Source organism: Lathyrus oleraceus, chromosome 1 (assembly GCF_024323335.1).
Source record: "Lathyrus oleraceus cultivar Zhongwan6 chromosome 1, CAAS_Psat_ZW6_1.0, whole genome shotgun sequence".
Taxonomy (NCBI): Eukaryota; Viridiplantae; Streptophyta; class Magnoliopsida; order Fabales; family Fabaceae; genus Lathyrus; species Lathyrus oleraceus.
Genome location: NC_066579.1, coordinates 31092770 through 31119408, shown reverse-complemented (window position 1 = coordinate 31119408; position 26639 = coordinate 31092770). Strand labels below are relative to the sequence as shown.

Sequence of the window (26639 nt, the reverse complement as noted above, 5' to 3'; positions counted from 1 at the left end):
TTTTGAAAAACCAAATAAATTCTTCGAATCAAAGGATATTATTATCAAATCAATATTATATGGGGTGCAAAGACCAATTAAAAGGATATGAGGTAAAATTCTCTAATGTGTGACCATACATAACTAGTTGCGTAAATAGTCCATGAAGGGAACGACTTTACTCACGATTCCCAGAAGACCAAGTCTCCTCTTGCCTCTTCATGTTCCCTAATCGTGGGGATAGGGGTAAACCAATCTCCAACGCTTTGATTCAGACTTAAGGAGAGAAGATGTAATCTTTCACCCGAAAAACTATATTCATAATTTATCACCTATTTGCGTAAGCTATCTTAAAATACTATCAAAATATCCTAAACATCACATAAGGTCCTACAAAATACTTTTTAGAAATTACTAATATATATTAAAATAGATATTATTTTTTTGAATTTTTTTTAAAATAACCATATTTTTCAAATTAATTTCTAAAATAACCAATATTTCAAAAAAAATTACCGGAATAACCACCTTTCAAAATAGATGCGCCAGATTAACTGGCGCATCCATTTAAAACCAAGAGGAGACGACACTGGTGTTGGCGCATGCTTTCAAAGCATTGCATGGAGGTGTCAGCAACCATGGCACCTATGCATGGTTCTTGGTGTATGTGTCAATTCATTTGGCGTATACACCTTAATATTATTATTTTTTAAGTTTTTTATTTATTTAATAAATAATTAAATAGAATATTATAAAAAAAATTATTCATGATATAATAAAATTTACATGGGATTGACAAAACTTTAATGACCCGCCCGATCGAAACGTCCCCTTGTTCCACATCCAGGTGCGTTAGTTTGTCTTCGAGGTCTCCCACGATTTTCTTGAGGTGTTTGAGGTCTTTGTGTGCTGACCTGATTCAATGATGGCTAGTGTGAAAGTCTGGCGGAAGTTCCAGCGGTATTTGATAGATGTGTCATCATTTGTTCCCAATAGTCGGGGGGCTCTAGCCAATAACGCTTCTGTAATGTAGTTCGGTGCCTATGTTTTCGTAGTTGGGTTGATGTGGTTGGGTGAATTATGGACGGTATAGTTGCCTGAATTGGGACATTGAATCGTTTTGGGAACGAAGAAATGGTTCTTGGGGTGTACTATAGTTAAACAATGGTTGGATGTTTTGGTGATGAGATGTTTGGGTGGTCATTGGTGGGGGGATACGATGAAGTGACCCATATGAATCATCTGGGCTATAGACGGTTGTGGTTGATGTGTATGGTTTTTAGTGGGTAGGTTTTGATTCTTGGTTTTGTGGTTGGGTGAGTGGCATGAATGGATTATGAAGTTGGGTGTTTGGTTGTTGGGTGGGTGGCATGAATGGGTTGCGAAGTTGGGTGTTTAGTTGTTTGGTGTATATGGTAGGGTGATAGTGTGAGGTTGGTTAATGGATTTGGGTGGTTTGACATTGGTATTTGACGGGTAATTGTTGTTGGGCGTATGATGACGAAGCTAGTTGGCGTGGATCAATCAAATATCGTGGCTCAGACACAAATTGTTACGTTGTAACCGACCTAAACCATGCCATATATTGTTGAGTTGGTCTAGCATCATGTATGACTGGTTTGTTTAAGATGTGTTGTCATCGATTCCTCCAATGACGACACATCTCTTTTGCGAAGTCTCTCCAGTCGGAATAATCTCATTGGGCATCGACTCTTTTTTGATGTCAATCTGCTAAACACGTCGGAGGTTCTGGAATCTGTTGTTGCATGCCGAATTGCAGTTTTACTCGGTTACTCTGGTGCATCTCCATAGTAGTGAATAGGATAATTGGTGTCTTTGTTGACTAAACTGCAACATCATCATGGTTAACCTGATGATCAAGACCCATATATGACCTCTAGATAAACTGTACAACAATATGACACGATTAGATGATAAATAATTTGATAAGTATGTTTAAATTAAAATAGAGTTGTGTAGGAGTATTACATCGTCTGGTCCAATATGATCCAATAGATTGAGATAGACTACTATAGCGTGTTTCAGACACCTATTATAGTTCATCCCTCTAACTGACCACCTAGATCATAAACAATTGAAAAATATTATGTACAATTAATAGTAATATAAAGTCTAATTAATTATATGGTAAAGTTTTAAACTTACTTTGTTGCAAACGGGAATATGCGTTGATATTTTATCACATGCATGGTCACATGCGCCAAGCTAGTGGCACATGCATATCTTTTTTGCCATGCAATGAAGAGGCGCCAAAGGTATGAGCGCCTAGGTTGCTTTATGCGCCATTGGAATGGGCGTCTGCTTTGGACTATTAGGGCAGATATACTTGTGAGATTCCTTGTGTGCAGGTGCATGCTTTGTGTGTGTAGATATTCTACCTGGCGCGTGCATTGTATTATCTTGTCTATGTATGGATTCTTTTCATTGCATTGTCTTGTCTTTGCAGATGAATTGCGTGATCAATGCATTCAACGTTTATCCTATTTAATTGCATGTGAATAACATATCAATGCATTCACCATCGGTACCCATACAGATCAGTAGAAATACTAAAGTTAGATTTAAAAAAATATCTTCCTCACCATATTACATGATCAGTGCCCATATCGAAGGTGAAATATTTGAGCATCAATTATTCGATTTTTATTTTCGCAACACAAAGGTAACTCGGTTTACAATAAATGGACGATCAAATTTTTCACATCTTAAACAAAGAATATAAAAGAAATTGCAGTGCAGTCTTGTGGGCCAAATCATCTATAAAAATCCAGTGTGGTTTGCAGACAACCAGGTGAAGTTTTATCAGAAGAAGATTCGAAATGATGACGATGTTCATCATATGTTTGTCAGTCACGAGCAATCTGGGTACAACGATATAGAGTTGTATATATTACCACAACAACAACAAGTGTCTTAGTTCATTGATCAGTCACAAGTGTTTTGTGAAACTGATGACGATGAACAAGCTGAGGTGAATGTTATAGATGACGAAGAAGAAGAAGTCGAGATTTTGGTTGATTCAATGGTGAACGATGATGAAGAAGAGGAGCCATTACCAGCTAGTCATGTATACTATCCACCTCAACACATGCCAAGCTTGAATTTGGGTTCCAATGAACCTTCATCAGATATATGGTACAATCCTTATGTGCAAATGCAAGAATCTTTGAAACAAGGAGACACATTTTGCACAAAAGAAGATTGTGTAAAAGCCATTAAAAAGTTTCACATGGAACTATCAGTTGATTTTAGAGTTGATAGAACTAATGTATTGAGGTACAAAATTTATTGTCCAAATGCTCACTGCCTTTTCAGGTTGTCAGCTTCGTACCGGAAGAGGAGTGATTCTTGGGAGATTGGATCCATGGGTCCAGTTCACACATGCATGCTTACAAACCCAATGCAAGACCATCGGAAACTTATCTCTCGGTTAATATGCGATGAAATTTTATCTGTCATTAGCGACAATCCTTCGTTAAAGGTGAGTACAATAATCTCGCATATTGTAGCACAATACCACTACACTCCATCATATAGGAAGGCTTGGATAGCTAGGACAAAGGCGATTGAAAAAGTGTATGGCAATTCGGAGGAGTCTTACAAACAACTTCCAAAATACCTGTTGGCTCTTAAACAGTATGCTCCAGGGACTATTGTCAAGTTAGAAACGTTGCCCACGCATACACCAGACGGGACGTGTGCTATTAGAAATGGAATATTCCACCGTCTCTTCTGGGTGTATCAACCATGCATCAAAGATTTTTCTTTCTATAAACCTATTATACAAATTAATGATACATGGTTGTACGGGAGATACAAAGGAACTTTACTGATGGCAGTGACACAAGATGGCAACAACAACATTTTTCCAATCGTCTTTTCCCTTGTTGAAGGGGAGATTGCTGAGGGATGGAGTTTTTTCCTAAGAAATCTCTGATTACACGTTGCACCTCAACCTAACTTATGTTTGATCTTCAACAGACACCCTTCAATCATCAGTGCATATAATAACATTGATAATGGCTGCCAGGATCCTCCTTTGACACATCTCTTATGTATTAGACATATTGCTCAGAATTTTATGCGAGAGATCAAAGATAAAACGTTGCAGAAGAAGGTTGTCAACGCAGGTTATGCATTATCAAAACCTTCTTTCAAACACTACCGCGAAGAAATAAGATTGTCAAACGCAGATGCAGTACGGTAGATCGACAGTATTCCATTGGAGAAGTGGACTAGAGCATACGACAACGGTCAACATTGGGGCCACATGACAACAAATCTTGTGGAATCAATGAACTTTGTCTTCAAAGGAATCCGAAACCTACCTATAACCGCTTTGGTGCAGACAATATATTTCAGGCTAGGGGCGATGTTTGAGACCAGACGTTCCAAATGGAGTTCAGTGTTACAATCCGGGCAGTTGTTCAGTGATGCTTCGATCAAATTCATTAGACATGAAGCTGCCAAAGCAAACACACACGTGGTCACGGTGTTTGACCGTACTAAAGGTCGGTATAGTGTTGATGAGTCCATGGATCACAATAAGGGCATGCCGATGGGACAACACGGAGTGGAACTAGATAGAGGTTGGTGCGATTGCGGAAAGTTCCAAGCCTTTTGTACGCCCTGCTCTCATGTCATTGCGCCATGTTCAAAGGTTCGAAGGGATCCATCATACTTATTATTTGACGTTTACAAAGTCACCAACCTATCAAATGTTTACAAAATTAGTTTTTTCGTAGTGACAAAAGAGGATTACTGGCCAGAATATCAAGGGGACATTGTCTGGCACAACAGAGTTATGCGAAGGAAGAAAAAGGGTCGCCCAAATAACACCCGTATTCGAACCGAAATGGATATGACGAACAAAATGGTTAGATTATATAGTTCGTGCCATCATCCAAGTCACAATCGTACTAACCGTCATAGTGTTGGAACGAGCACAACAAGATAAATTCACATGTATCTCTGTTGCAATATATAAAAAACAAAATTTATTTCATATTATAAGTTTGTGAGGAAATACCATTACAAAAACAACAACACAAACAACTAAAACAATTAAAATATCATTACAATAACTAAACGATTACAACCATCAAAACAATTTTGAACATATGATGCAGCATCCTATGAACGTCTCTGTCAGTCTTAATATCCACTCATTCACGCACTTCTCCATTTTGGTTGAACGTGGACACAAGCCATTGAATTCTTCTAATCCTTTCACCATCTCCAATTTCTTCATCTAACCAACTGTTCAACGTCCGATTAAGACGTTCAAACGAATCTATATTCCAAAGTCGAATCGTTGTCGAAGACGCGACGACGAAAAAGATTAAATCGACATTTCGCTTGTGAATGTATCAAACATGGTTAAAACTCAAAAACTTGAAGAAGATTAAAGTTGAATGAAAGAAAATGTGATTGTAGGGTAAAAGTTGTGTGAAAAATATGGCTAAAGGGCGACTTATTTATAGAAGAAGTATCAAAGTGCATGCGCCAAAGGACTAGGCGCCACACATGTGATCACATGCATGCGCCAGAAGCATGGACGCAAGCACATGCATGCGCCAACACCCTTGGCGCCAACACCCTTGGCCCCTCCATGCATTGCTTTTAAAGCATGCGCCAATGGTGTTGGCCTCCTCTGGCGTATCTGTTTTGAAATGTGGTTCTTCCGATAATTTTTTTTGAAATATTGGTTATTTTAAAAATTATTTTAAAAAAAATAATTATTTAAAAAAAAACTATTCTTTTTATATTTATTAAATTATATACTTATATATACTAAAGTATATACTAAAATCTCCACCACAAAACTCAAATTCAATAAAAAAAAAATATCTCTCACTTTCTTAGACCTAACAATCTTGTTAGTGACACGATCTTTGTACCTATCAATCATTTCCCTTGAGAAAAAATAGGTACGCATATATGTATGTGCTGTACTTATGTCCACTAAAGCGCATTGAGTACATTACTTATAAGTTATAACGAGTAATATTTCATATTCTTTCGCCAAACGTCGGCATCCTTTTCTTAATTTCATTTCATCAACAATAAATATGTCTTTAATGCATCCCTTGAAAATTCCGTACACGACTTCATTTCATCTACATGTTATTTAAGATCCAACCAGCTAGATAATTCATCTTTTCAAAAAATATATATATTTGTGACATCAAATTTTGTGTTGTCTTTATGCATGTGACTTTGCAGTAAAGCCTTTACTACCCTTTACCAACGTCATCAGCCATGTTTGTGTATGAATAAAGACAAAGATCTTGCATTTGGTTGATTCTGAAAATGGGTTCTTTGGTTCAGATTCTGGGTCTGTTCTGTTTGGTATGTTTCAGCTTTTTTGTTGTGAACACAGTGAGTGAAAGTGTGAAGAAAGGGAGTGTTGTAATTGATGGGAGCTCTGTGATTGGAAATATTGATGATGATTTTGTTTGTGCTACTTTGGATTGGTGGCCTCCTCAAAAATGTGATTATGGTACTTGTAGTTGGGGTTTTGCTTCTCTTCTCAATCTGGTATATTCTTCTTCTTTTTCCTTTTTTTTTTAATCTTTTTTGCTTCAAATTTGTCTTGAAAGGGTTTTAGAATGTTTGCTTATTTGTTTAATGATGTTTTTCTTTGGGTTTTGGGAATGATGTTTGAATTTTGAACTCATGTTGAAGATCTCGTATAGCTAATCTCCAAATAAAAAATGCATAAAAAGCAACAAAGTTTTAGTTTTTAATTACAATTTCACTATCTAACCACTGTTTGTGCGGAACAAGTTTATATAATATGCACAGCATATAACAATGACAGAACAGCATATTATTGTACGTTCGGTTTCACGGTTAGAATTGATTCTTGACGTGGAGAATTGATTTTGACCTGTTTGGTTGTTTTGTTTTCTAGAATTGATTCTATTTGAAGCTAAGATTTGTAGCTTTCGAGTACAAACTTGATTTTTACATTTGAAATTTACGGTCCAACTCACTTATGTCCAAAGATAAATCACTTTACCTTCAAATCACTTTTAGTTGGATCAATTTTACATGATCAATTCACTCATAATCAATTCATTCAGAATCAATTTTTTTCACCGAAGAACCAAATACACTCTTAGTAATTTTTTTCTTCTTATTCTGTTTTCTGGGTTGAGTTTTTAGTTTTAATCTTTATTTTCACTACTTCATTAATCAATTAAATAATAGTTTTAATGGAAGAAGTTGTAGAATTTGTTGCATAACAGTACATTTCTTTCCATCTCAGGATCTCAACAACAAGATTTTTTTAAATGCAGTGAAAGGTGAGAGAGATTTTTCTTCCATCTTCATTAATGTCATAAATTCTTTTAGGATTGTTACTTGAAAAACTTATCAAGGTATCATTTGCTTCCAGCCTTTACGCCATTGAAACTGAGATTAGGCGGAAGTTTGCAAGATAAGGTGATATATGGGACCGATGATTACAAACAACCATGCACTCCTTTTGTTCGAAACGAATCGGAAATGTTTGGATTCACACAAGGGTGCCTCCCGATGGCAAGATGGGATGAACTTAATGATTTCTTCCAGAAAGCAGGGTAAATTTCAGCTCTCTATGTACACGCGCACGTGTGTGTGTTTCGGCACCTTGTGGGTTTGTAAACTATGATTTTGATTAACATTGTTAAACTGTTTATTTTAGGGCTAACATTGTGTTTGGATTGAGTGCTCTTAATGGAAAGTCAATCCATTCTGGTTCTGCAATAGGCCCTTGGAATTACACCAATGCCGAATCGTTTATTAAATACACTGTTGGGAAGAACTATGACATTCGTGGATGGGAACTCGGTAAGTAATATTCATTCCACTCTCAATATAAGTGTCATGTCACAATCAGGTCCATCTTTGAGAGTGTGCGAGATGAGCTAGAGCACAGGGCCTCAAATTTTCCTATAATAGAATTGTCATGGTTAAACCATGACTAAATAGAACCCTTAATTATTTCATCACGGTTGAATCATAGTTAAGCTACGCAAGGCCTCCAAAAACTTAAGAAGACCCTGGTCACAATAAGACTAAAATTGAAAATGGTTATCTTTATTGAATAACTTAGGAAAAATACAGTCTTCTATAATATTTTTGCTAAAGAAAGAAAATGAACTAATGAACTATAGGCCTGATTGAATTGACTTATTTGATCTTATCTACTTATATAAGCATTGAGAGACTCTTTGACAGAGTTTACGGAAACGGCATGTGATATGTGTATAAGCTGTTTTCATCTTATTTTTATAAGTTCGCTATGATAGCTTATGAAAACAACTTTTATGAAATCAGTTTTACTTATACATAAGCACTTATATGATATGCATATTGAATAAAATTCTTCTTGCTTGACTTTTGAGTACGCTGAGTGAGCTCTTTTTACTGGCAGGCAACGAATTAAGCGGGAGTGGTGTTGGAACGCGTATTTCTGCAGACCAATATGCTTCTGATTTTGCTTCTTTAAGCAACATTGTTCAAAATGCATATAAAGACATTGAGCCTAAGCCATTAGTCATTGCTCCCGGAGGTTTCTTTGATGCAACTTGGTTCAAGGAGTTCATAACCAAATCTGGCAACTCTTTGGATGTCGTCACCCACCACATTTATAACCTTGGACCAGGTACCTTTTGCTAAAATCAAGAATAGCAAGTTTACACTCTGAAAGTACATGTCGTTCAAATCCTTGATTATATTTGATAACTTAATTTATCTTCTATCCAGGAGTTGATACGCACCTTGTGGAAAAAATTCTGAATCCTTCATATCTTGATGGAGAGAAAAGTACATTCAAAGCCCTGAAAGATGTACTTGGAAGTACAGCAACTTCAGCAACATCGTGGGTTGGTGAGTCGGGAGGGGCTTATAACAGTGGCCATCATCTTGTATCCGATGCATTTGTGTACAGTTTTTGGTTAGTGCTGACTATCCTTGATCCTTGATTTACATGCATTTAGAGGTTCCTTAGAATATGTAGCACCTTCACTTCAGGTTGAAGGTGTGTCTAGTGTTTGACGCTGACACCCGACACATGCGGTTACATTCAATTACTTTTCTTTTTTTTTTCTTCGAAATATTACCGTTGTCGACATGTCAGTGTTGTGTTTAGTGTATGTCCTTCATAGTTTAGAACTATTTTTGGCTAATGTTATTGTATCGTAAACAGGTATTTGGATCAACTCGGTATGTCTGCGTCATACGACACTAAAACATACTGCAGACAGAGTTTGATTGGAGGAAACTATGGTTTACTCAATACTACCAATTTCCATCCAAATCCAGACTATTATAGGTATTAAATGTTGAATTTTATAATCTTATTTCAAGTGGATCCGTAGAACTTTAATGGTAACATTTTCAATGGAAATGTGATGAAAATTTCTTATTTTGCAGTGCTCTTCTTTGGCACCGACTCATGGGAAGACGCGTACTATCAACTACCTTCTCAGGGACAAACAAGATACGAGCTTATGCACACTGCGCAAAGCAATCCGTATGTAGCACCAACACTAGTCTGACACATGTCTGATGTTCGACATGACATATGTGGTTTTATATTCAATCATTTTCATTTTTTCAAACTATCATTGTTACCTTGAAATCTAATTTAATATACTTATCTTACAGAAAGGAATCACCATACTATTGATCAACCTAGACAACAGCACAACTATTGAAGCAACCTTTGGCAACACTAACAGTCTGTGGTACAGAAAGATGTCTTATAGTTCAAAAGTAATGAAACTACCTCTTCTCAGCGATAGTGAAACAACAAGAGAAGAATACCATCTAACTGCACAAAATGGAAACATACATAGCCAAATCATGTTACTGAATGGAAATGTTTTAACTGTAAATTCAGATGGTGAAATCCCTCCTTTGGAGCCAATAATTGTAAACTCATCAAAGCCAATAAGGGTTGCTCCTTTCTCTATTGTATTTTCTCATATACCTGATGCTGTTCTTTCGGCTTGCAGCTAGTGATGTTGCACTAGACGAAACCGAAAGTTGGTGTCATTTGGTGATTGAGCAAATTCATATTGATTTGCAATTTATTGTTGATGAATTGAGTGCCATTTTTATGAGCTTATTATGATTGCCAAAGCAAATTGAAACTGACAAATTCAATTTCTTGTCTTCAATTAGTTGTTGTACACCCTGATTGCATCACCCGATCTAACTATGTATAGGGTACCGACTAATAGGTTATGAATGAAATGTACCTACTTAATTCCATTAATTTTCCTATTATTGGTACCTACTTGATTTTAATCTTGTTTATCCAATAAGACCCGATAACATGTTTTCTCGGTAAAAAAGGTACTAAAGTGTTAAATATATTTCTGGTGCAAAGCAACAAGTTCCTCTTCCATAGCCTTCTTCCAAATAGGATCAACAATAACTTCTTTATAGAAAAGTGCTCATAAAAACTATGAAGAAATGTTAGATAAGAAACATAATAGGTTGAATAAACAAAATCAAGAAATTAAGTGGACTTTCAATCATAAAAAGGATAGTGAGGAATAGTTGGGTTTGAACTTGGCCCAAAACATATGATAAATACCAAAAAAAAAACTTAACAATTTTTTATAAGATAAATCCAACAATAATGAGTATAATAATCAATAAAAGAGACATACTATATAGATTCACCTTTTCCAAGAACTAATTATGGACCCAACACATTAGAATTAACTAAGTCAAAGACACATTGAATACAAACACTTTTATTAAAAGGAAAAATAACAAATTAACAAGTTTACAACCATAACATTAAGAAAAGCCACTAATTTGCAGTTTGAATGATCAATTTAATGTAAAGATATAAAAGTAACTCTCTAGATACTAAGGCGAACCACTCTCACACACACATACACACACTTGAATATATTTTTAAGTTTCTCTTATTTGATAAAACACCTGAAAAATATTTTTATAAGTGTCATGAATTGATTACTAACTTATTTAATCAAATTAAGAGGTTTTTTTACACTGGTTAACCAATTACCAAATTGGGGTTAATCGATTAATATATTTGTAATGCCTCCAATTGATTAGAGAAACCTTTAATCGATTAATGACAACTCAATTTAAAAAAAAATCATATTAGGATTGTCTAATTGATTAACAAATAAGGTCAATCGATTAAAACATTAAAAATGCCTATGGGTCATTAATGTAGCAGATAAAGAACCCTAAATCAAATTAAGGTAAACTATTCATTTATCCTCCATCACCAATGTTTGAAATCGTGAGTTCTATCAATCATGAGTTATGGTCGTTGTTCGTCCGTTTTGAAACAAAAGAGCGCCAAGAGTTTTGATTCTAAGATATGCATCAGTTCCAATTTGCAATGGAAACCTACTTGTCGTTGTGGATACATAACTGCTCTTTGCAGGCCAATAATAGTTAGTAATTTTGGAAAACAATTTTAGGATTGTCCATATTTTAAGGTAATATTTCTCAATTTTGGAAAACCTTCAGCCTTCTCAAATCATGGTATAACATTGTTCTTTCGTTGCTTGATTTACATAGGGATCTACTCAAGCTAGGTGTGATTATTTTGATTGGTTATCTGAGGAAGTGGAAGATGAGAAAGAATTTTTTTTATGAAGCAAAAGCATAGGTTGGAAAAATTATCAAAGGAAATTGATGTAGTGAAATGGAGGTTGAAAAGCCAAGGACGACAAATGAGCAACAAAAGTCATATTTGTTGGAACTTTAAACTTAAATGAAGAACATTAACAATTGATTTTTTTTGGAAGATTATTCTTTATCTTGTTTTCATTGTATTGGTTTTAAGGATGTATCATTTTGTACAAGTTATTTTTAGATGTTCCAATGGTATCATTTTTTACCTTATATTTTTGTATTAACTTTATTTATGTATCAGTATGAATCACCTTATATTTTTGTATTAACTTTATTTATGTATCAGTATGAATCAATTCGTTAACTCTATTTATGAATCATCTAGTTAACTATGTTTATGTACCATCATATTTATATTGATTTGTTATTAACAAAATGAATCAATTGGTTAACTGCTATTATGTAGTAGTGACATTATACTAAAGTAACATATGTCAACACAACGAGATCATAATACAACATAATTCAACATAAATATGTTATATTAGTATGTTAAAATCATGCATTACATTTGTCATAAATAAAGGTACTTATTCAAAATACATAAATAAGGGTACTTGTTCAAAATACATAAACATAGACATACATAAAGAACTCAAAAGATAGGTTCTAACAAAATAGAAATGAACTCCTAAAATATGCTAATCAAACATTCAGAAAACTCTTAAATATGCTAATTGGTCTTTTTGTTTGGAGTGGTTATTTTTCTTAGAGTTGTCCTTCTTGTAGCTGGGCCAACCACATTCATAGTTGCGCTTAATCTGGTTGAAGGTCCTGGGGTTACACCTGATGTTGATGCCCTCCTAACACCCAACTTCTTTGCCCTTTGTTAAGTAGCTTGTGTTTGTTGAGTTGGTTGAGTTTGTTGATTAACATGACTTGCTTGAGTTGGTTAGGTTGGATGAGTTTGTTGATTAACTTGACTTCCTTGAGTTTGATGAATAATCGATGTCATTTTACAAGTAGTTTTGTTATAACCTTTCTTCTTGCACTTACTACATTTGACAATCAATCGTGTTCTTCTCATTTTGTGATCAGAGCCATCAATCTCCTCTTGCTTAAGATTCCTCCTCTTCTTCGGTCTTCCAGGAATTTTCCTATACTTTGAGGGTTGAACATCTGGATATTTTGTCCCGGCCCACAAATTTGATCCATTTATAGGATATATCACAAGATTTAGACTAATATATACATTGCTTTCTTGTAATAATCAATGATTTAGTCATCAACCTTGCGATTCCTACTCTTCATGGAAGATACTTCATGCACACATGGAAGCCCCGCGAGTTCCCATTTTCTGCAAGAGCATACATGTTCTTTCAGATTCACTAAAAACTTGTCTACAAGATTTTCAATGTGCCTGACTTCAAAGACGTGTTCAGCTGACATCCTACAACATGCTTAATTGAATCAACATATATCGCATTTTACAACATGGTTAATTGAATAAGTATACATAATAACTAACTGACAAGCCATAAATTGGTGTATGTGTTAGTTCTCTTCAGTTTGTTTCAAATATTAGGTAAAACATCACCATATTCCAAGGTTTGAAACCTCATCCTATTACTTTCCCGACTTTCCATGATATATGTCCTGATCTCCTACTGAAGGCTTACTCATTGGTTCAAGAATAACAATATTAAAAGCTTCAAATATGTTGTTAAGAATAGAGTCACACTTGTTATGTGTCCTAAAACATGATTTACTCCAAAACCTAGGTGGAGTCTTCAACATGTTTTTAAAGGCTTCTTTATTGACCACTCTCATTCTCTTTATTTCTCTTTTCCATGTATGTGGTTAAGTTGATTTTAGACATACGATTGCTTTCAACAACTTGTCAGGATACTTCTTCCTAAATTTGTTATACAAGTGTCTCACACAAACTCTTTGCTCAACATTAAGTAATATCTCATCCATTGCAGGTAATAGACCCTACAGTACAACACAATATACAACATTAACATAACCAAAAATATAAAATAATATATAAAAATTATGAAAAACTATAATACAACATACATTTTGTTGATCTGAAATGAATGTGTAGAAAATACACTTACTCCTACCTTTAATATCATCAATCAAGATCTCTAAGAACCATGTCTAATTATATTTTATTTCACCCTTCACAACTACAAAAGCTATAGGCAACATCTGGTCATTTGTGTCTCTTTCAATTGCTGCCATAATATCCCTTCCACAAAAACCCTTAAAAAACAACCATCAAGACCTATAACATGTCTACATAACTTGAAGCTCTCATTACACACTGCATAACATATGTAAAGTCTTATAAAATGAGATCTTCTATCTTCAATTCCTTCTTGAGCCGGCTGCACATTTAGTTTGACTGTTGACCCAAGATTTATTCTCAAAATTTCATGACAATAGTCATAAATCCTAGTGAAATCACCTAAGAAATGTCTCTAGCTGCAAATCTAGCCCTTATTGCCTTAGTCTTGTAGACAACTACATTCCACTTGCTTTATGCCTTCTCCTTTATATCCTTGATCTTCATCCAAGGATTGTTTTTTAATGAATTTTGAATCCTTTTACTCAACCACTTTGTTGTCATCATCTTGACAGTATACTCTCTATTGCAACTATGACTATCAATCACTTTTCTTAGTTGTCAAGATTCCTTCTTTGGCAACTTGCCACAATATACTTCCTAATCACGATTTTCCTTACATCCAGCCCTAACCTTTTTGTTGTCTTTTTTTGTAAACTTAAGTTTTCTACAAGATTGGACATCATATGTTGTTATTGCTTCCTTAAAAGCATCTTTGGTGCTAAAAAAGGTTCCCAACTCCCATTTGATATTTGCCATGTATTTCTGCAACTTGAGCATTGGGTACTTCTTCTTGGTTGCTCCACTGCTAACTTCACTCTCACATCCAATATCCAACTCTTCACTCTCATTTTCACTCCTTTTAGATGCTCATTTATTCTCTTCCCATTTTTTTGTTTTTGCTTGTTCCATCTTGATCATGGTCATAATCAATGAGATTCTCAAATCCCTTTTCCATAAAATCATCATTCTCATCAGAGTCATCATCAAATGCTACTTCTAAAGCACTATCATAATTGAAGCTCTCATCCTTACTGTCATCAGAACTTACATCATCATTATGCACCTCACAAACATTAACAATTTAACAATCAATTATTCTTTCTCAAGATTAACATACTCTTCATCATTAACATTTACTTCATCGTCAATGGGACCCTTATAATATTCAGGCTGAGACAAGGGGTGTTGGATATAGATATTAACACTTAGATGCACCATACAAAGATTAGTAATATTTAATGCACTTTTTTCATCAACCAAAACATTCATCCCACCCGTAGGGTCCTTGTAATATATTGTTTCTATTTTAGTATAACCTAATTTCTTGAGTACACCTACTAACTCAAAAGAACTCCACTTGTCTACATCAATTTTAAATCCATAATTTTTCCTACTTCGTTCTCAGTTAAATCTTTATCCATGAATTCACCATCATGATGAATTACCAGATGCAAATATTCTTCCATTTCTACCTATTTTCCAGCAAACACGAAATTGTAATGGGTTCTTATTTCACTATATCATGTTAACTAATAAAATATCAAACAATAAACCCTAACATTTGAATAACTAAACATTTAACAACTGCATGCATAGAAATCTAACACCTAACATAGATAACATTACAAACCCTAAAAATTCAACTAACATTTACCAGACTTACTAGTAAACCTAATCACTAACCGTTGTCAACAATGGTATGTAAATGTCTTTCATTTGATTTCGCCCAAGATTTCACCTTCGATTTCGCTTCTCCACTTCACCTTCGATCTCATTCGATGGGGCTTATCTGCTAGGGTTCGAGTTGTAGAATTGAAATGAGACAAAACCTTTGCAATTCACCTTTTGTCATGGTCCAATTTATAAATTTTAAAATTATATTTAATTATAAACGGTCCATTTTTTTAGACTTTGACTAACAAACCTAGAGAAGAGACTATTGTGGTACGGTTTGAAGAGATAAGAGATGAAATTAGTCTTTTTTAAAGTTAAATGACCAAAATGAACACTGAAATAAAGATGAGAGAACAAAAATGATATTTAACTTTTTTTTACCATTGAAATTCGATGACGTGAAAACATTGATTGTTTAAATTTAAGGGATCGAACTTGGTGAAGTAACTTGAAAAGTAAAAAACTTAATATTAAATATTTTAAAGTCAATTTCAATTAAAAATTAATTATTAAAATATAGTATAAATAAAATAATATAAATTGATTATTTACCATTTTCATTATCATTGAAACAAAAATAGTTAAAACTACTTAAACCTTAATACTGAAATGGAATGAGACAATTTGAACCCACACTATAAGATAAGCAATCACAATTTTCTCTCTCTTGAGATTAGAGGTGGCAAAACGGTCGTGATCCTCTGAGTCGGTCTGCGCACCTGCCAAAAAATGGCGGATTGAGTTGGGATTTTGTGTCTGTCTATCCGCTCAATCTATCCCGCTTTAAATTTATCCCGTCTTAAGCCCGTTAAAAAAAGAGGCAGGTTGGCCCGCCAGCCCATCAACCTAGTTATCAAACACTCAAAATATTTATTTTCGTTGGTTGAAAGTTAATATTTGAACTATAATTTTGGAATACTTGTTGATGATTTTATTTTATATATTTATTTGTGAATATATACAATATTTTTTTAAATAAAATTTGTTAAAAAGATATTTTATAAAAAATTATTTTAAAAAATGAGTAAAAGATCTAATTTAAATGTAAAAATAAATCTATCAATATATTTAAGAAATAATTAAAAAAAATAGGTGGGTAAATCTTCTGCCGCTAACCTGTCACTTTGGAAAAACGAACTAAATTTTTAACCATAATTTCATTTGACAAGCTTATCCGTTCCGTAATTTTTTTAGCGGACGGGAAGGGGTTTTACTACCCTTATTTGAGATACTCTAATGAATAAGGTATTAAATCTAATAATTTTTAACGGTTTCTAAAAAAAAAACATATTTAGTTTAAGAATATCTCCTCATTAATAAATAAAAACAATCCCATAAAAATATTTTCATAAGACAATCCCTTGAATCAAAGACAATTAACGGAAATTTTTAGCTTTTTTCTTTACAAAACTTTAGTTTTTACTGGTAAGTTAATTGAATGAATGAATGGAACTAACAATGATTTTGATTTCAATCGCACCACCAAATCGAACGTAGCGTGTGGAATTTGACAAAAACAACGACGAAACCTTGAAAGACGAAAATATTTCGTTCAAAACACAGGCTCTTACTTCTTCGGTGTTGCCATCATCTCTCGAAGCCAAGAATATTTGTAGTGCACTACGCATACTTCAATTACCTATTCTTCCATCTTCTTCGATTCTTCCATTCCGCTCGCTCTGAGATCTGCACAAAATTCTACCCTAGGTAATATATCTTTGTCTCTTTCTCTCTTCGCGTTTTTTTTATATTTTTGTTCTGTTGTTGATGATGATTAGACTTCAGTTAGAATTCAAAAATCTATTGTTTATTCGGTTTTTTGAATTGTTCGTAGGCTCAATTTGATGCATGCATCGTTCTTGTTAGGCATAGAATCAGCTGTTTGAGTTTCTATGTTGTTGCTTTTTCTTCATGAACTTAGGTTTTACCTGTTTATGAAATTTGGTATCGCTTTCTTGCAAATTGGAATTGAGATATTATCCATGTTGTCGATTAGCGGCTACAGCATTGTAGAGTTTGAACAAATCACCTTGTTCTTCGATAAGCTATTTAGTACAGCGCATTGACAAATAGTGGCTATTATGATACTAACGCTGTATAATTTGAACAAAATACTATGCGATGAGCAATAGAGTATAGCGATTGACAACAATGGATGTTATTAAAGATTAAGTTGTACTTATTTTCAATTACCATAAGGACCAGTTTTTGTTCAAGATAAGATGACAAGAGGAATTGATTCATTGCTGTTTGAGCTTTCATGCAGTGTTTGAAAAGAGCAAGTGCTGGTGCAAATTGGGTAGTTGATTTGTTGGGTGAGTGAGTGGTGATATACTGACACCTTTGCAAATTGGGAAGCTGTAGTGATGGATCTCGACAGAGGCAGTTCATCAACCAGCAGCACAAGTGCACGGGCAACTCCAGGACGCCCTGTACGACATGGTGGTGGGTTTTACTTTCTTTTTAGGCTGTTTTTCAACTATTTCTGTTGGTTTATGATGCAAAATGTTTGGGGTACTGCATAAAAAGTATTTCCGATAGATGATTTGGTTGAATATTGATGTGTTGCAATTGCATAATTAATAAATAAATCACATGTTTTTCTTTTCTTCCCTTTATGATCTGTAGTAGGAGGAAGAGAACATAACAGGACATTATATTGAGATGTCTCTCTTACATGATTTGGATGCTACATAATGATTATTTTTTACTTGCATCGACTTGATGTCTTGAACCAAAATACAAGATTGATATTGTATATTATTTTACAACTATTATCAAATTTTAGGAGATATGTATGGTTATCATCAGTCTCAAAATTGACCAGAGAATTTTAGTTGGATGCTTTCCAAAGTTTTGAATATTTGACTTAAGCTTTGAAACTTTTGTAAACATAAGTTGTAGCCTTATAGGAGATATGCTCGAATTTGCATTAGTCACTTCTAAAATTTTGTATTGCAGTAATTTATTTATATACTTAAAAGATACTCATATTTAATGTTCTTCGACACAAGTTGCAACCTAACTTCAGATTTTTTTATATCATCAAATTATTGCGATCTAATATATAAAGAATTGCACAATCATTTTGAAAATTCTTGCATTTTATACATTCTTCTTCTCAACTTGACAATAGATTGTGTTGGAAAGGAATAAAACTTGTTATGATATTTGAAGATAGACTAGAAACTAAGTCAGAGTTATCCAATAAGTTATAATTGATGTTTCTTTCTTACACAAGCCTTTTTATTTTGCAACTCCTTTATGTCTCCTTTTTTATTACCTTTTAATTAGAACTTGTACTTAATGCCATTTGTGGTGGTCTTGCAGCACTCTATCAGTTTACACAGCAGAACCTTCCAGCATGTAAACCCGTCCTTACACCTGCAGCAGTTAGTTCTTTTACAATCCTTGAATATTTTATGATGCCTTTCTAAAAAATGTGCATTCTAATTCCGAATCATTTTCTTTGCAGGTCATTTCTACATTTCTGTTGATGGGTTTAATTTTTATTCCTGTTGGAATTGTTACACTTCGTGCGTCGTATAGTGTATATACCATTTCTTCTTACATTAATGCGATGCAATTTCTTTATCTTTTTCCTTTCAAATCATTATCCATATGCTTATTGTGATATTTCTTTTGACCAATGGATATGTAGGTTGTTGAAATTGTGGACAGATATGACAATGATTGTGTACCCGAAGAATATAGAGGTAACAAGGTAGCATATGTAAAAGATGACTCAATCCCCAAAAACTGTTCGCGATTCATGAAGGTGACAATTCATTTTTCACTTATTTACATTGTTCATGGATTACTGCTTCAGGTTTCAGTTGTGTGCAAATAGTGCTATATAAGAAATTGGTGGCATGACATTGTTCCTTCTGTATTTAAATAGTGATTGACTTCCCCCTTATGATCTCTGGAAGCTGCCACAAGATTTGCAAACCTCTCTTGCTGTTTCTGTGGCTATGCCTATTATGATTAGTTTTAATTGAATTTTTAATTGGAAAACAAATTTAGAAGAAATAGACAATGATTTTGCTCTCATGGCTGTTTTGAAACTACTCTAAATTTTATCTTCTGCACTCTAGATGGAAACATGTAATATTTATATTCCTGATCATCTATTTCCTCTTTTTCAAAAGTATTTGTCATTGTTTCTCAATTGTTTTACTTGGGAACTTGAGAAGAAACATCATAAGAATTCCTCAGTTCTTGAGTAACACATTCAACAAAAACATCTATTTAAATACATGATAAGTACAATTTACAATATTAGAAACTAAAACTAGCATTTACTCCTAACTTATGGTACAATGAGTCTAAGAATGCTATGAACCTGATGATACAATGAATTTTAGTTATACTTGGAAAGTGATACATGAGTTATATTCTATTTCTATCAAACCCCTCTAGCTGGAAAGTGTGCAGTGCGGTAAAGATGTGTAGCACTTTTATCACTTGATTTTCCTCTAGTTTAATTCTAAAATAAAGTTTTGGGCTGGGTACTAAACCGCAGATATCTTTTCTGAAATTAATATTTATGAAGTTGATCTTTTTAGTGCTTCTTGGTTGTATCTCAAAGTTACAACTTGTTTGTAGGTACCTAAGTCAATGAAAGCGCCAATTTATGTCTATTATCAACTTGATAACTATTACCAGAACCATCGACGGTAAGGATTTTTATTTCCTTTTCACTACAGTGTTGAAGTCTTTTAACAGAAATAAATATGCACTATTTTTCATTTTTTAAAGGAAAATATGTATTGTTTTGATGAAGCAATGCTATTTTCAAGTTATTTTTTGTCACTCGCATTTATTTCCTTTCGCTTTGTTTGTTTATGGTAGATGTACAAGTTATTGTGTAAAAATATTATCTTTATTTTGTTAAACCAGTTTGTAATCTTAGATTATCTCCTAGAATTATTTTCTATTATTTAAGTATTATAATGATTTGTTTGCTTATCTTCATGTTTATTTAGGATTAGAAGTTTTGTATCCTAATAGGGGTTAGTCTTTTTTAAAGTATATCAAGTTGTTGTCAATAGTATTCGACGCTCTTACTCCCTCCATCCCACAATATATGTCACATTAGCAAATGGCATGCAAATTAAGTAACGTAGTTAGTTTTGTATGAGAAATTATGACTTCCTTTACAAAATTACCCTTAATTTCTTAATGGTATGAGAAAGAGAAATTACTAGAACTGAAGAAGGGGATAGGAATAAATAGTTAGCTAGAAAAATAAAAATAACACTTCATTGATATTGTAAAACGATATATAGAATGAGACAATTTTCTTTTGGCTAAAACAACTTATATTGTGGAAACTAGAAAAATATTGCATATCCGATGATATATTTACATGTATGTAGCAACTGTGACACAGTTGATATGAGTTTCTCTGCTTTTAACTTTGTGAAGAATCAAATGAGCAGTCGGGAGATGAATTGTTGAATGGTTTTGGTCACATACAGAGAAATTAGAAAAAAATATATTTATAGTATTGAAAATGAAATTATCATACAAAAATTTCAAAATATAAAAGATATGTAAATAGCCATTATAATTTATAAATGTTGAGATGTCTTCATTTTTTTAGTATATTATTTAGTTTTTGTAATCTCTACCTTTTTGCTTAATGATAATGATTTTATTATTTTATCATTGATGTATCAATGTATTTTTATATAAACATTTATAGCATATGATATTGTCCCCACTAGTCCAAATTTCGAAGTTCGTCCCTCATATAACCAGAGGTAGGTTTTGGTTGTGGAATCTATGGGTTAAGTGCCTACCATACTTCATCTCCGTGGATATCATGTAGATGTATCATTTACCGGTTCTCCAAATATTGGAAATCATGTACTTCAAGTTGTTACTTGTTGAATTAATGATTGTGTGGCTAAAACAGACCACACTCACCTCTTTTTATAATAGCATTAGCATATTGAATAAATACAATAAAATATTAATTGATATGATTTGCTAATTCTAATCCTAATAATAAATTATAACCCTATTAATAACTATTAGACTTTGATTCTAACACTCTCAAGCTAAAACTTAAGCTTTAAACTTGTTACAGTGAGGATGTAATGTAGAGAAAATAGAAATAGCAGGGCTTTAGCAAAAAAGTTGTAGAACGACCGGTGGTGACTGTAGCAAAGACAGTTGTGCTTGTTGTAGGATTACAAAGGTTGCTATTGTGGTTTTCTAGAATGGGTTTAACCCAACCCAAGAAGGCGCCACTAGTTGAATCGCAACTGGATTGCAGAGAGAAACACACCGATAGGAAAGAGAAGCAATTGATGACACACAGTGAATTTACAGCACATGACAGAAATCAGACGAAAATGTCCATTGGTTAAGAGTGAATGATGGCAGAGAAAATTTTGAACACGCCAGAAGGATGACACAGCGGAGAATTTGAAAGCATGCTGAAAGGATGACACAATGGTGGAGATCTAGCTAGGAAACAGCTTGTTGGAAAAAAAATTCGTCGACTAGCGGAACCTGGCTGCCTCGATGATGATGTCGTTCACGTGCTTGATTAGTGACAATTGTATTATCAGGCTGGGGCCGGAGGTGACTGATGATAGACTTTGGAGAAGAGATGTGCCGCCGGAAATTGAATAGTCAAAAAGGGTAGTCGAAAACAACTAACAAGCTGATAGAAGAGTCTTGGTTCTCTCCCTTCCAAGAATTCGAGAACTTGGTCTCTCCCTCCCAAATATAACCTCTTTCTAATTTTCAGCCTCCCAGACCATGGCTTTGTTTCCCTTTTTATTCTCCTTAAGTTTTGTAACTGCTCCTAATAATAATAATTGTTACTCTAATAATACTAATGACTGCTCTTAGACTCTTTAACTGCTACAGATAACATTTAATAAGTCTGCTCATATGCTTGTAACTGACAGAATAGAGCAACCACATTCTGTTTTGATTCCTAGTAATTCCTAAGGTCTAATACAAGCCTCCGGAGATGCAGAAGAGCTGGAAAAGTATCTTAAAGTAATTTTTTTTTGCGTCGGCTGGTGGTTTGCTTCCAGCAGCTGCTGTGTTGAATCTCATTGGTCACATGATCAGAACCTGCTTGGATATCATGTTTAATTTGTGATTGTGTCTCAAACAGACTATTATATGCACTAATTGATATGATTTGCTAATTTTAATCCTAATAATAAATATTAGGATTTGATTCTAACACTTCTATAAGTAGGTTCGATACAAAGCTTAATGCATGTCTTCTCATGCGGCTAATTGGTTTTCTTGCTTTTATACAATCTAACTGCTGGTAGGTTGTATTCGGACTTACTAACATTTCTCGTAAGCATTTTGTGTATATTTCCCTCAAGTTTAAATTTCTAGAAATCTATCTCCTTAAATTATTTACCCATTGTTTAAGTTGAACGGCATATCACCCACCAGTTGCCGAATTTTGAAAATTATTGCTAGCATGTCACAGTATTGTCTTTGAACTTATATCATGTACTGTGTCGAAAAGCATTTATGATCTAGTCAAGATTTATAATTTTGTTTATCTTAATTCGTCTATTCATTTCCACCAAAATTATAAACCCTCCTGGATTTGCTTTCAACTTCATACATTTACTTATCTTGCTCAATCAAAAATATTCACAATTTGTTCAGGTATGTCAAAAGTAGAAGTGATCGGCAGCTCTTAGACGGACTTGGATACAATGATAGCAGTTCGTGTAGACCTTTAGAGTCTTCTAATGATCTTCCCATTGTACCTTGCGGGTTGATAGCATGGAGTTTATTTAATGATACTTATAAGTTCAGTCGTGGACCATCGGAATTGAAGGTTAATAGGAAAGGCATCGCATGGAAGAGTGATCGTAATCACAAATTTGGAAAGCATGTTTACCCGTTAAATTTTCAGAATGGTACCTTGACTGGAGGTGCAAAGCTGGATCCTAGTATTCCAGTAAGTTCTGAGCTTTTGAATCGTATTTTGACTTTTGTCATCCTTTCTTGTGTGACAACTTGTTTTGATTAAAAACATTGTTATTTACCTTTCCTCAACACCTTTGCCTAATTTTCGCCTATTTAAGAAATTTCCTGGTAGTTAAGATTTTGATTCCCACTAATTTGAAAATTATAAGTGTTATTCACTTGTTGTTATTAATGTTGGTTCATCCCAATAGTTTGTAATGGTATTTGAGCTGAATTAGCTTCTATTTGATCCACTTTTGTAACGAAGTTTTTATTGGTTTTCTTCTTCACACAATCAAATCACTGAAATAAATTTCTGTATCTTCTTATTTGTTTCCAGTCTAGCTTTCAGTGCAATTCTTCTTTATCTACTGATACTGATTTTTCTGTAATAAAATTTTTCTTCTGGGCTGATTCTAATGAGTGTTATATTATGTTATTTTATTTCCCCTGTTGGCCATTCTGATTTCTGTATTTCAGCTTAGTGATCAAGAAGATCTCATTGTTTGGATGCGGACTGCTGCTCTCCCCACGTTCCGAAAGTTGTACGGTAAAATAGAAGAGGATTTGGAAGAAGATGATGTTATAACAGTCAAACTAAAGAATAACTATAACACTTACAGTTTTGGAGGAAAAAAGAAGATTGTTCTGTCAACATCAAGCTGGCTGGGTGGAAAAAATGACTTCCTTGGATTTGCCAATTTATTTGTCGGGTCCTTTAGTATATTGATCTCCATCATCTTCCTATTGCTTCATGTGAAAAGTCCTAGGTAATAATAGTGTCCATAATTGACTATTTGTTTTTCATTTTTGTGCATCTGAGACCACTAATTCATCATTTTGCTACCTGGAGGATGCTTCACACTGCTATTACTTGGTTTCTATAACATCATAGCATACTCATCAATGATTCCCAGTAATGTAGTTTGCATAGAAAACATGTTACGACTATTCTCCTATTCTTTATTTTAAAACTGATTCTCCCAAACATCTGTTGAGTATGGATTATATTTACCCGTGCTTCCTTTTTGAGGCAGAGCTTATGGCGAGACGGCCCACCACTCATCTTGGAATAAGAAAAGCATTTCTAAAAGCATTTCTAGCTGACAAGGTACGTGGTACACATGTAATTCTTTCCAAGTGAAAACTCTAGATACATATTCTTGTAACAAAAACTATTGTATTTGATTGTCGGTACATGGTTACAGCATAGTGAAACTCCAATACACGTTCTTGTTAGAAAAACTGTTGCATTTAATTGTAAATGGCAAAGCTGAGCAGAACATCTTTGAGTTAGTTGTTTCATTAAACAATCTTGCAGAATTTATGAACATAAACTAAAAACTACCGATGTTATTTTTTACATGTACTGTAAAAAGCTGTAAAAAAAGAAGAAGCTCCCTATATTTATTCTTAATGAAAAGGCAGAGTAATCATCTTTGGGTTTAATTATGATGGAAATTGGCCTATGAGTGAGATAGTAATGATGAGAAACATGGTAGGAGCACATAAACTCTACTATAATATTTTAAACGAGACATTTAGCTTAACACTTCAACATCATTTTGTGCTACATCATCTATAATTCTACGCCACACCTTTTACAATTCATTTTCATTTCTCAGAAGACTAAAGACATGTCTACACACATTTTTTTTTGGAGGTCATGGAATCAAATACTGAAATAATGAAAAATATATTAATGTAACTAATTACTAACTTTGATATATGTATTTATATTTTATTAAATCAAAAGCATGTATCTCCAGCATAACACTTCAACATCATAGCTTAACACTTCAACATCATCACTGTCGCATCATCTATAATCTCAATATCACATCATTTTGAAAAGATTAAATAATTAACAATACGAATAAATTGTTTCTCCATGTCCTGAATATTTATTTAAGCCTTCATTCTATATAATTCATATTAATGTCTTCATCCTTAATCTTTTTACTTCGGTTGGATATTCATGGATAACATAAAAGGTGTTCTACATTAGTTTAGCAGTGTTCTAATGTGAAACATGGAAAATTATCAATACTTAAAACATTAGTGACAATGGTTTTAGCTTTCAAAATGTACTGGATATTTGCTTTATCCTCTTTGGTCCATGGATCTCTAAGTTTGTTTTTTTACAGCACATCAACTTGATGTGCAGGAACAAATGAACAATTTTAACAACAATCTAGATATCACAGTTCATCCTTTCAATATTTTTTTCTTCACTTTCTCTACGCAATAAGCATGCGCTTCACAATTGAAAGATGTGAGTTTGATTAAGGAATTGTTTGAAGTCATTCTACTTTTTGAAACAAATGATTAGTTTTTAAACAAGATTTAGACTCTAATACCATTTGTTACTCAATGACTACAAACATAAAGAGGTGGTGAATTATGATATAATTTTTTTTTAAAGATTTGAAAAGTTAAGTCGGTTTTTACATTAAGTCTGAGAAGACAAATGTTCCTTTGGCTCCAAAATCCTAAAGAGTAGCAAGATGTCACATTGAAGTAGACATTTTTATCCTAAAATACCTCACTATCGATGAGCCTAAAATCCTATGACCTTACTATAAAAAAAAGTATCAAAACGTCACATTGAGGTACACACATTTTTATCCTAAAATACCTCACTATCGATGATCACTGGTTTGAGCTTGAATATCAGATTGTTCACAAGTATTATCCATTCTTGACATTGAACCAAGACATAGAGTAAGCCAAGAAATTTTTAGAAATCACCCCAGGTCTAACTCACTAGCTCTGATCCACACGAGATCATCGGCATGAGCAACTCTGATCCACACGAGATCATCGGCATGAGCAATTCTAATCCACACGAGATCACCCCAGGTCTAACTCACTAGCTCTGATCCACACGAGATCATCGGCATGAGCAACTCTGATCCACACGAGATCATCGGCATGAGCAATTCTAATCCACACGAGATCACCCCAGGTCTAACTCACTAGCTCTGATCCACACGAGATCATCGGCATGAGCAACTCTGATCCACACGAGATCATCGGCATGAGCAATTCTAATCCACACGAGATCACCCCAGGTCTAACTCACTAGCTCTGATCCACACGAGATCATCGGCATGAGCAACTCTAATCCACACGAGATCACCCCAGGTCTAACTCACTAGCTCTGATCCACATGAGATCAGCATGAGCAACTCTAATCCACACGAGATCACCCCAGGTCTAACTCACTAGCTCTGAT

General features: G+C 34.0%; 2 protein-coding genes across 4 annotated transcripts; both read left to right on the top strand.

Annotated features, from left to right (window-relative positions):
- Positions 1-5971: 5971 nt before the first annotated feature.
- LOC127081125 (heparanase-like protein 3) lies at positions 5972-10172 on the top strand. The gene is made up of 9 exons (XM_051021436.1): positions 5972-6540; positions 7274-7310; positions 7403-7586; positions 7691-7836; positions 8423-8653; positions 8755-8944; positions 9197-9322; positions 9424-9523; positions 9658-10172. Exons 1-9 carry the CDS (start codon positions 6313-6315, stop codon positions 10009-10011), a joined length of 1596 nt encoding a protein of 531 aa, XP_050877393.1. The 5' UTR covers positions 5972-6312; the 3' UTR covers positions 10012-10172.
- Positions 10173-16788: 6616 nt separating this feature from the next.
- LOC127080914 (putative ALA-interacting subunit 2) lies at positions 16789-24714 on the top strand. Of its 3 annotated transcripts, none has more exons than XM_051021233.1 (9): positions 16789-17140; positions 17700-17878; positions 18764-18825; positions 18909-18983; positions 19095-19211; positions 20042-20112; positions 23096-23393; positions 23882-24171; positions 24439-24714. In XM_051021233.1, the coding sequence occupies exons 2-9, from the start codon at positions 17800-17802 to the stop codon at positions 24506-24508; spliced, it is 1062 nt and encodes a 353-aa protein (XP_050877190.1). In that variant the 5' UTR covers positions 16789-17140; positions 17700-17799; the 3' UTR covers positions 24509-24714. The 3 variants fall into 3 exon arrangements, with proteins under 3 accessions (XP_050877190.1, XP_050877258.1, XP_050877311.1); XM_051021301.1 differs by having other exon boundaries at positions 24435-24714; XM_051021354.1 differs by lacking the exon at positions 24439-24714 and having other exon boundaries at positions 23887-24069.
- The last annotated feature ends 1925 nt before the right edge of the window (positions 24715-26639 follow it).

Excerpts from the sequence above, each read along its gene's own strand:
- LOC127081125 (XM_051021436.1), top strand. The coding sequence starts at position 6,313 with ATGGGTTCTTTGGTTCAGATTCTGGGTCTGTTCTGTTTGGTATGTTTC. Across the intron at positions 7,837-8,422 it reads CATTCGTGGATGGGAACTCG|GCAACGAATTAAGCGGGAGT; the intron begins GTAAGTAATATT and ends TTTTACTGGCAG. Across the intron at positions 8,654-8,754 it reads CATTTATAACCTTGGACCAG|GAGTTGATACGCACCTTGTG; the intron begins GTACCTTTTGCT and ends TCTTCTATCCAG.
- LOC127080914 (XM_051021233.1), top strand. The coding sequence starts at position 17,800 with ATGGATCTCGACAGAGGCAGTTCATCAACCAGCAGCACAAGTGCACGG. Across the intron at positions 20,113-23,095 it reads TATTACCAGAACCATCGACG|GTATGTCAAAAGTAGAAGTG; the intron begins GTAAGGATTTTT and ends CAATTTGTTCAG. Across the intron at positions 23,394-23,881 it reads AGCTGGATCCTAGTATTCCA|CTTAGTGATCAAGAAGATCT; the intron begins GTAAGTTCTGAG and ends TCTGTATTTCAG.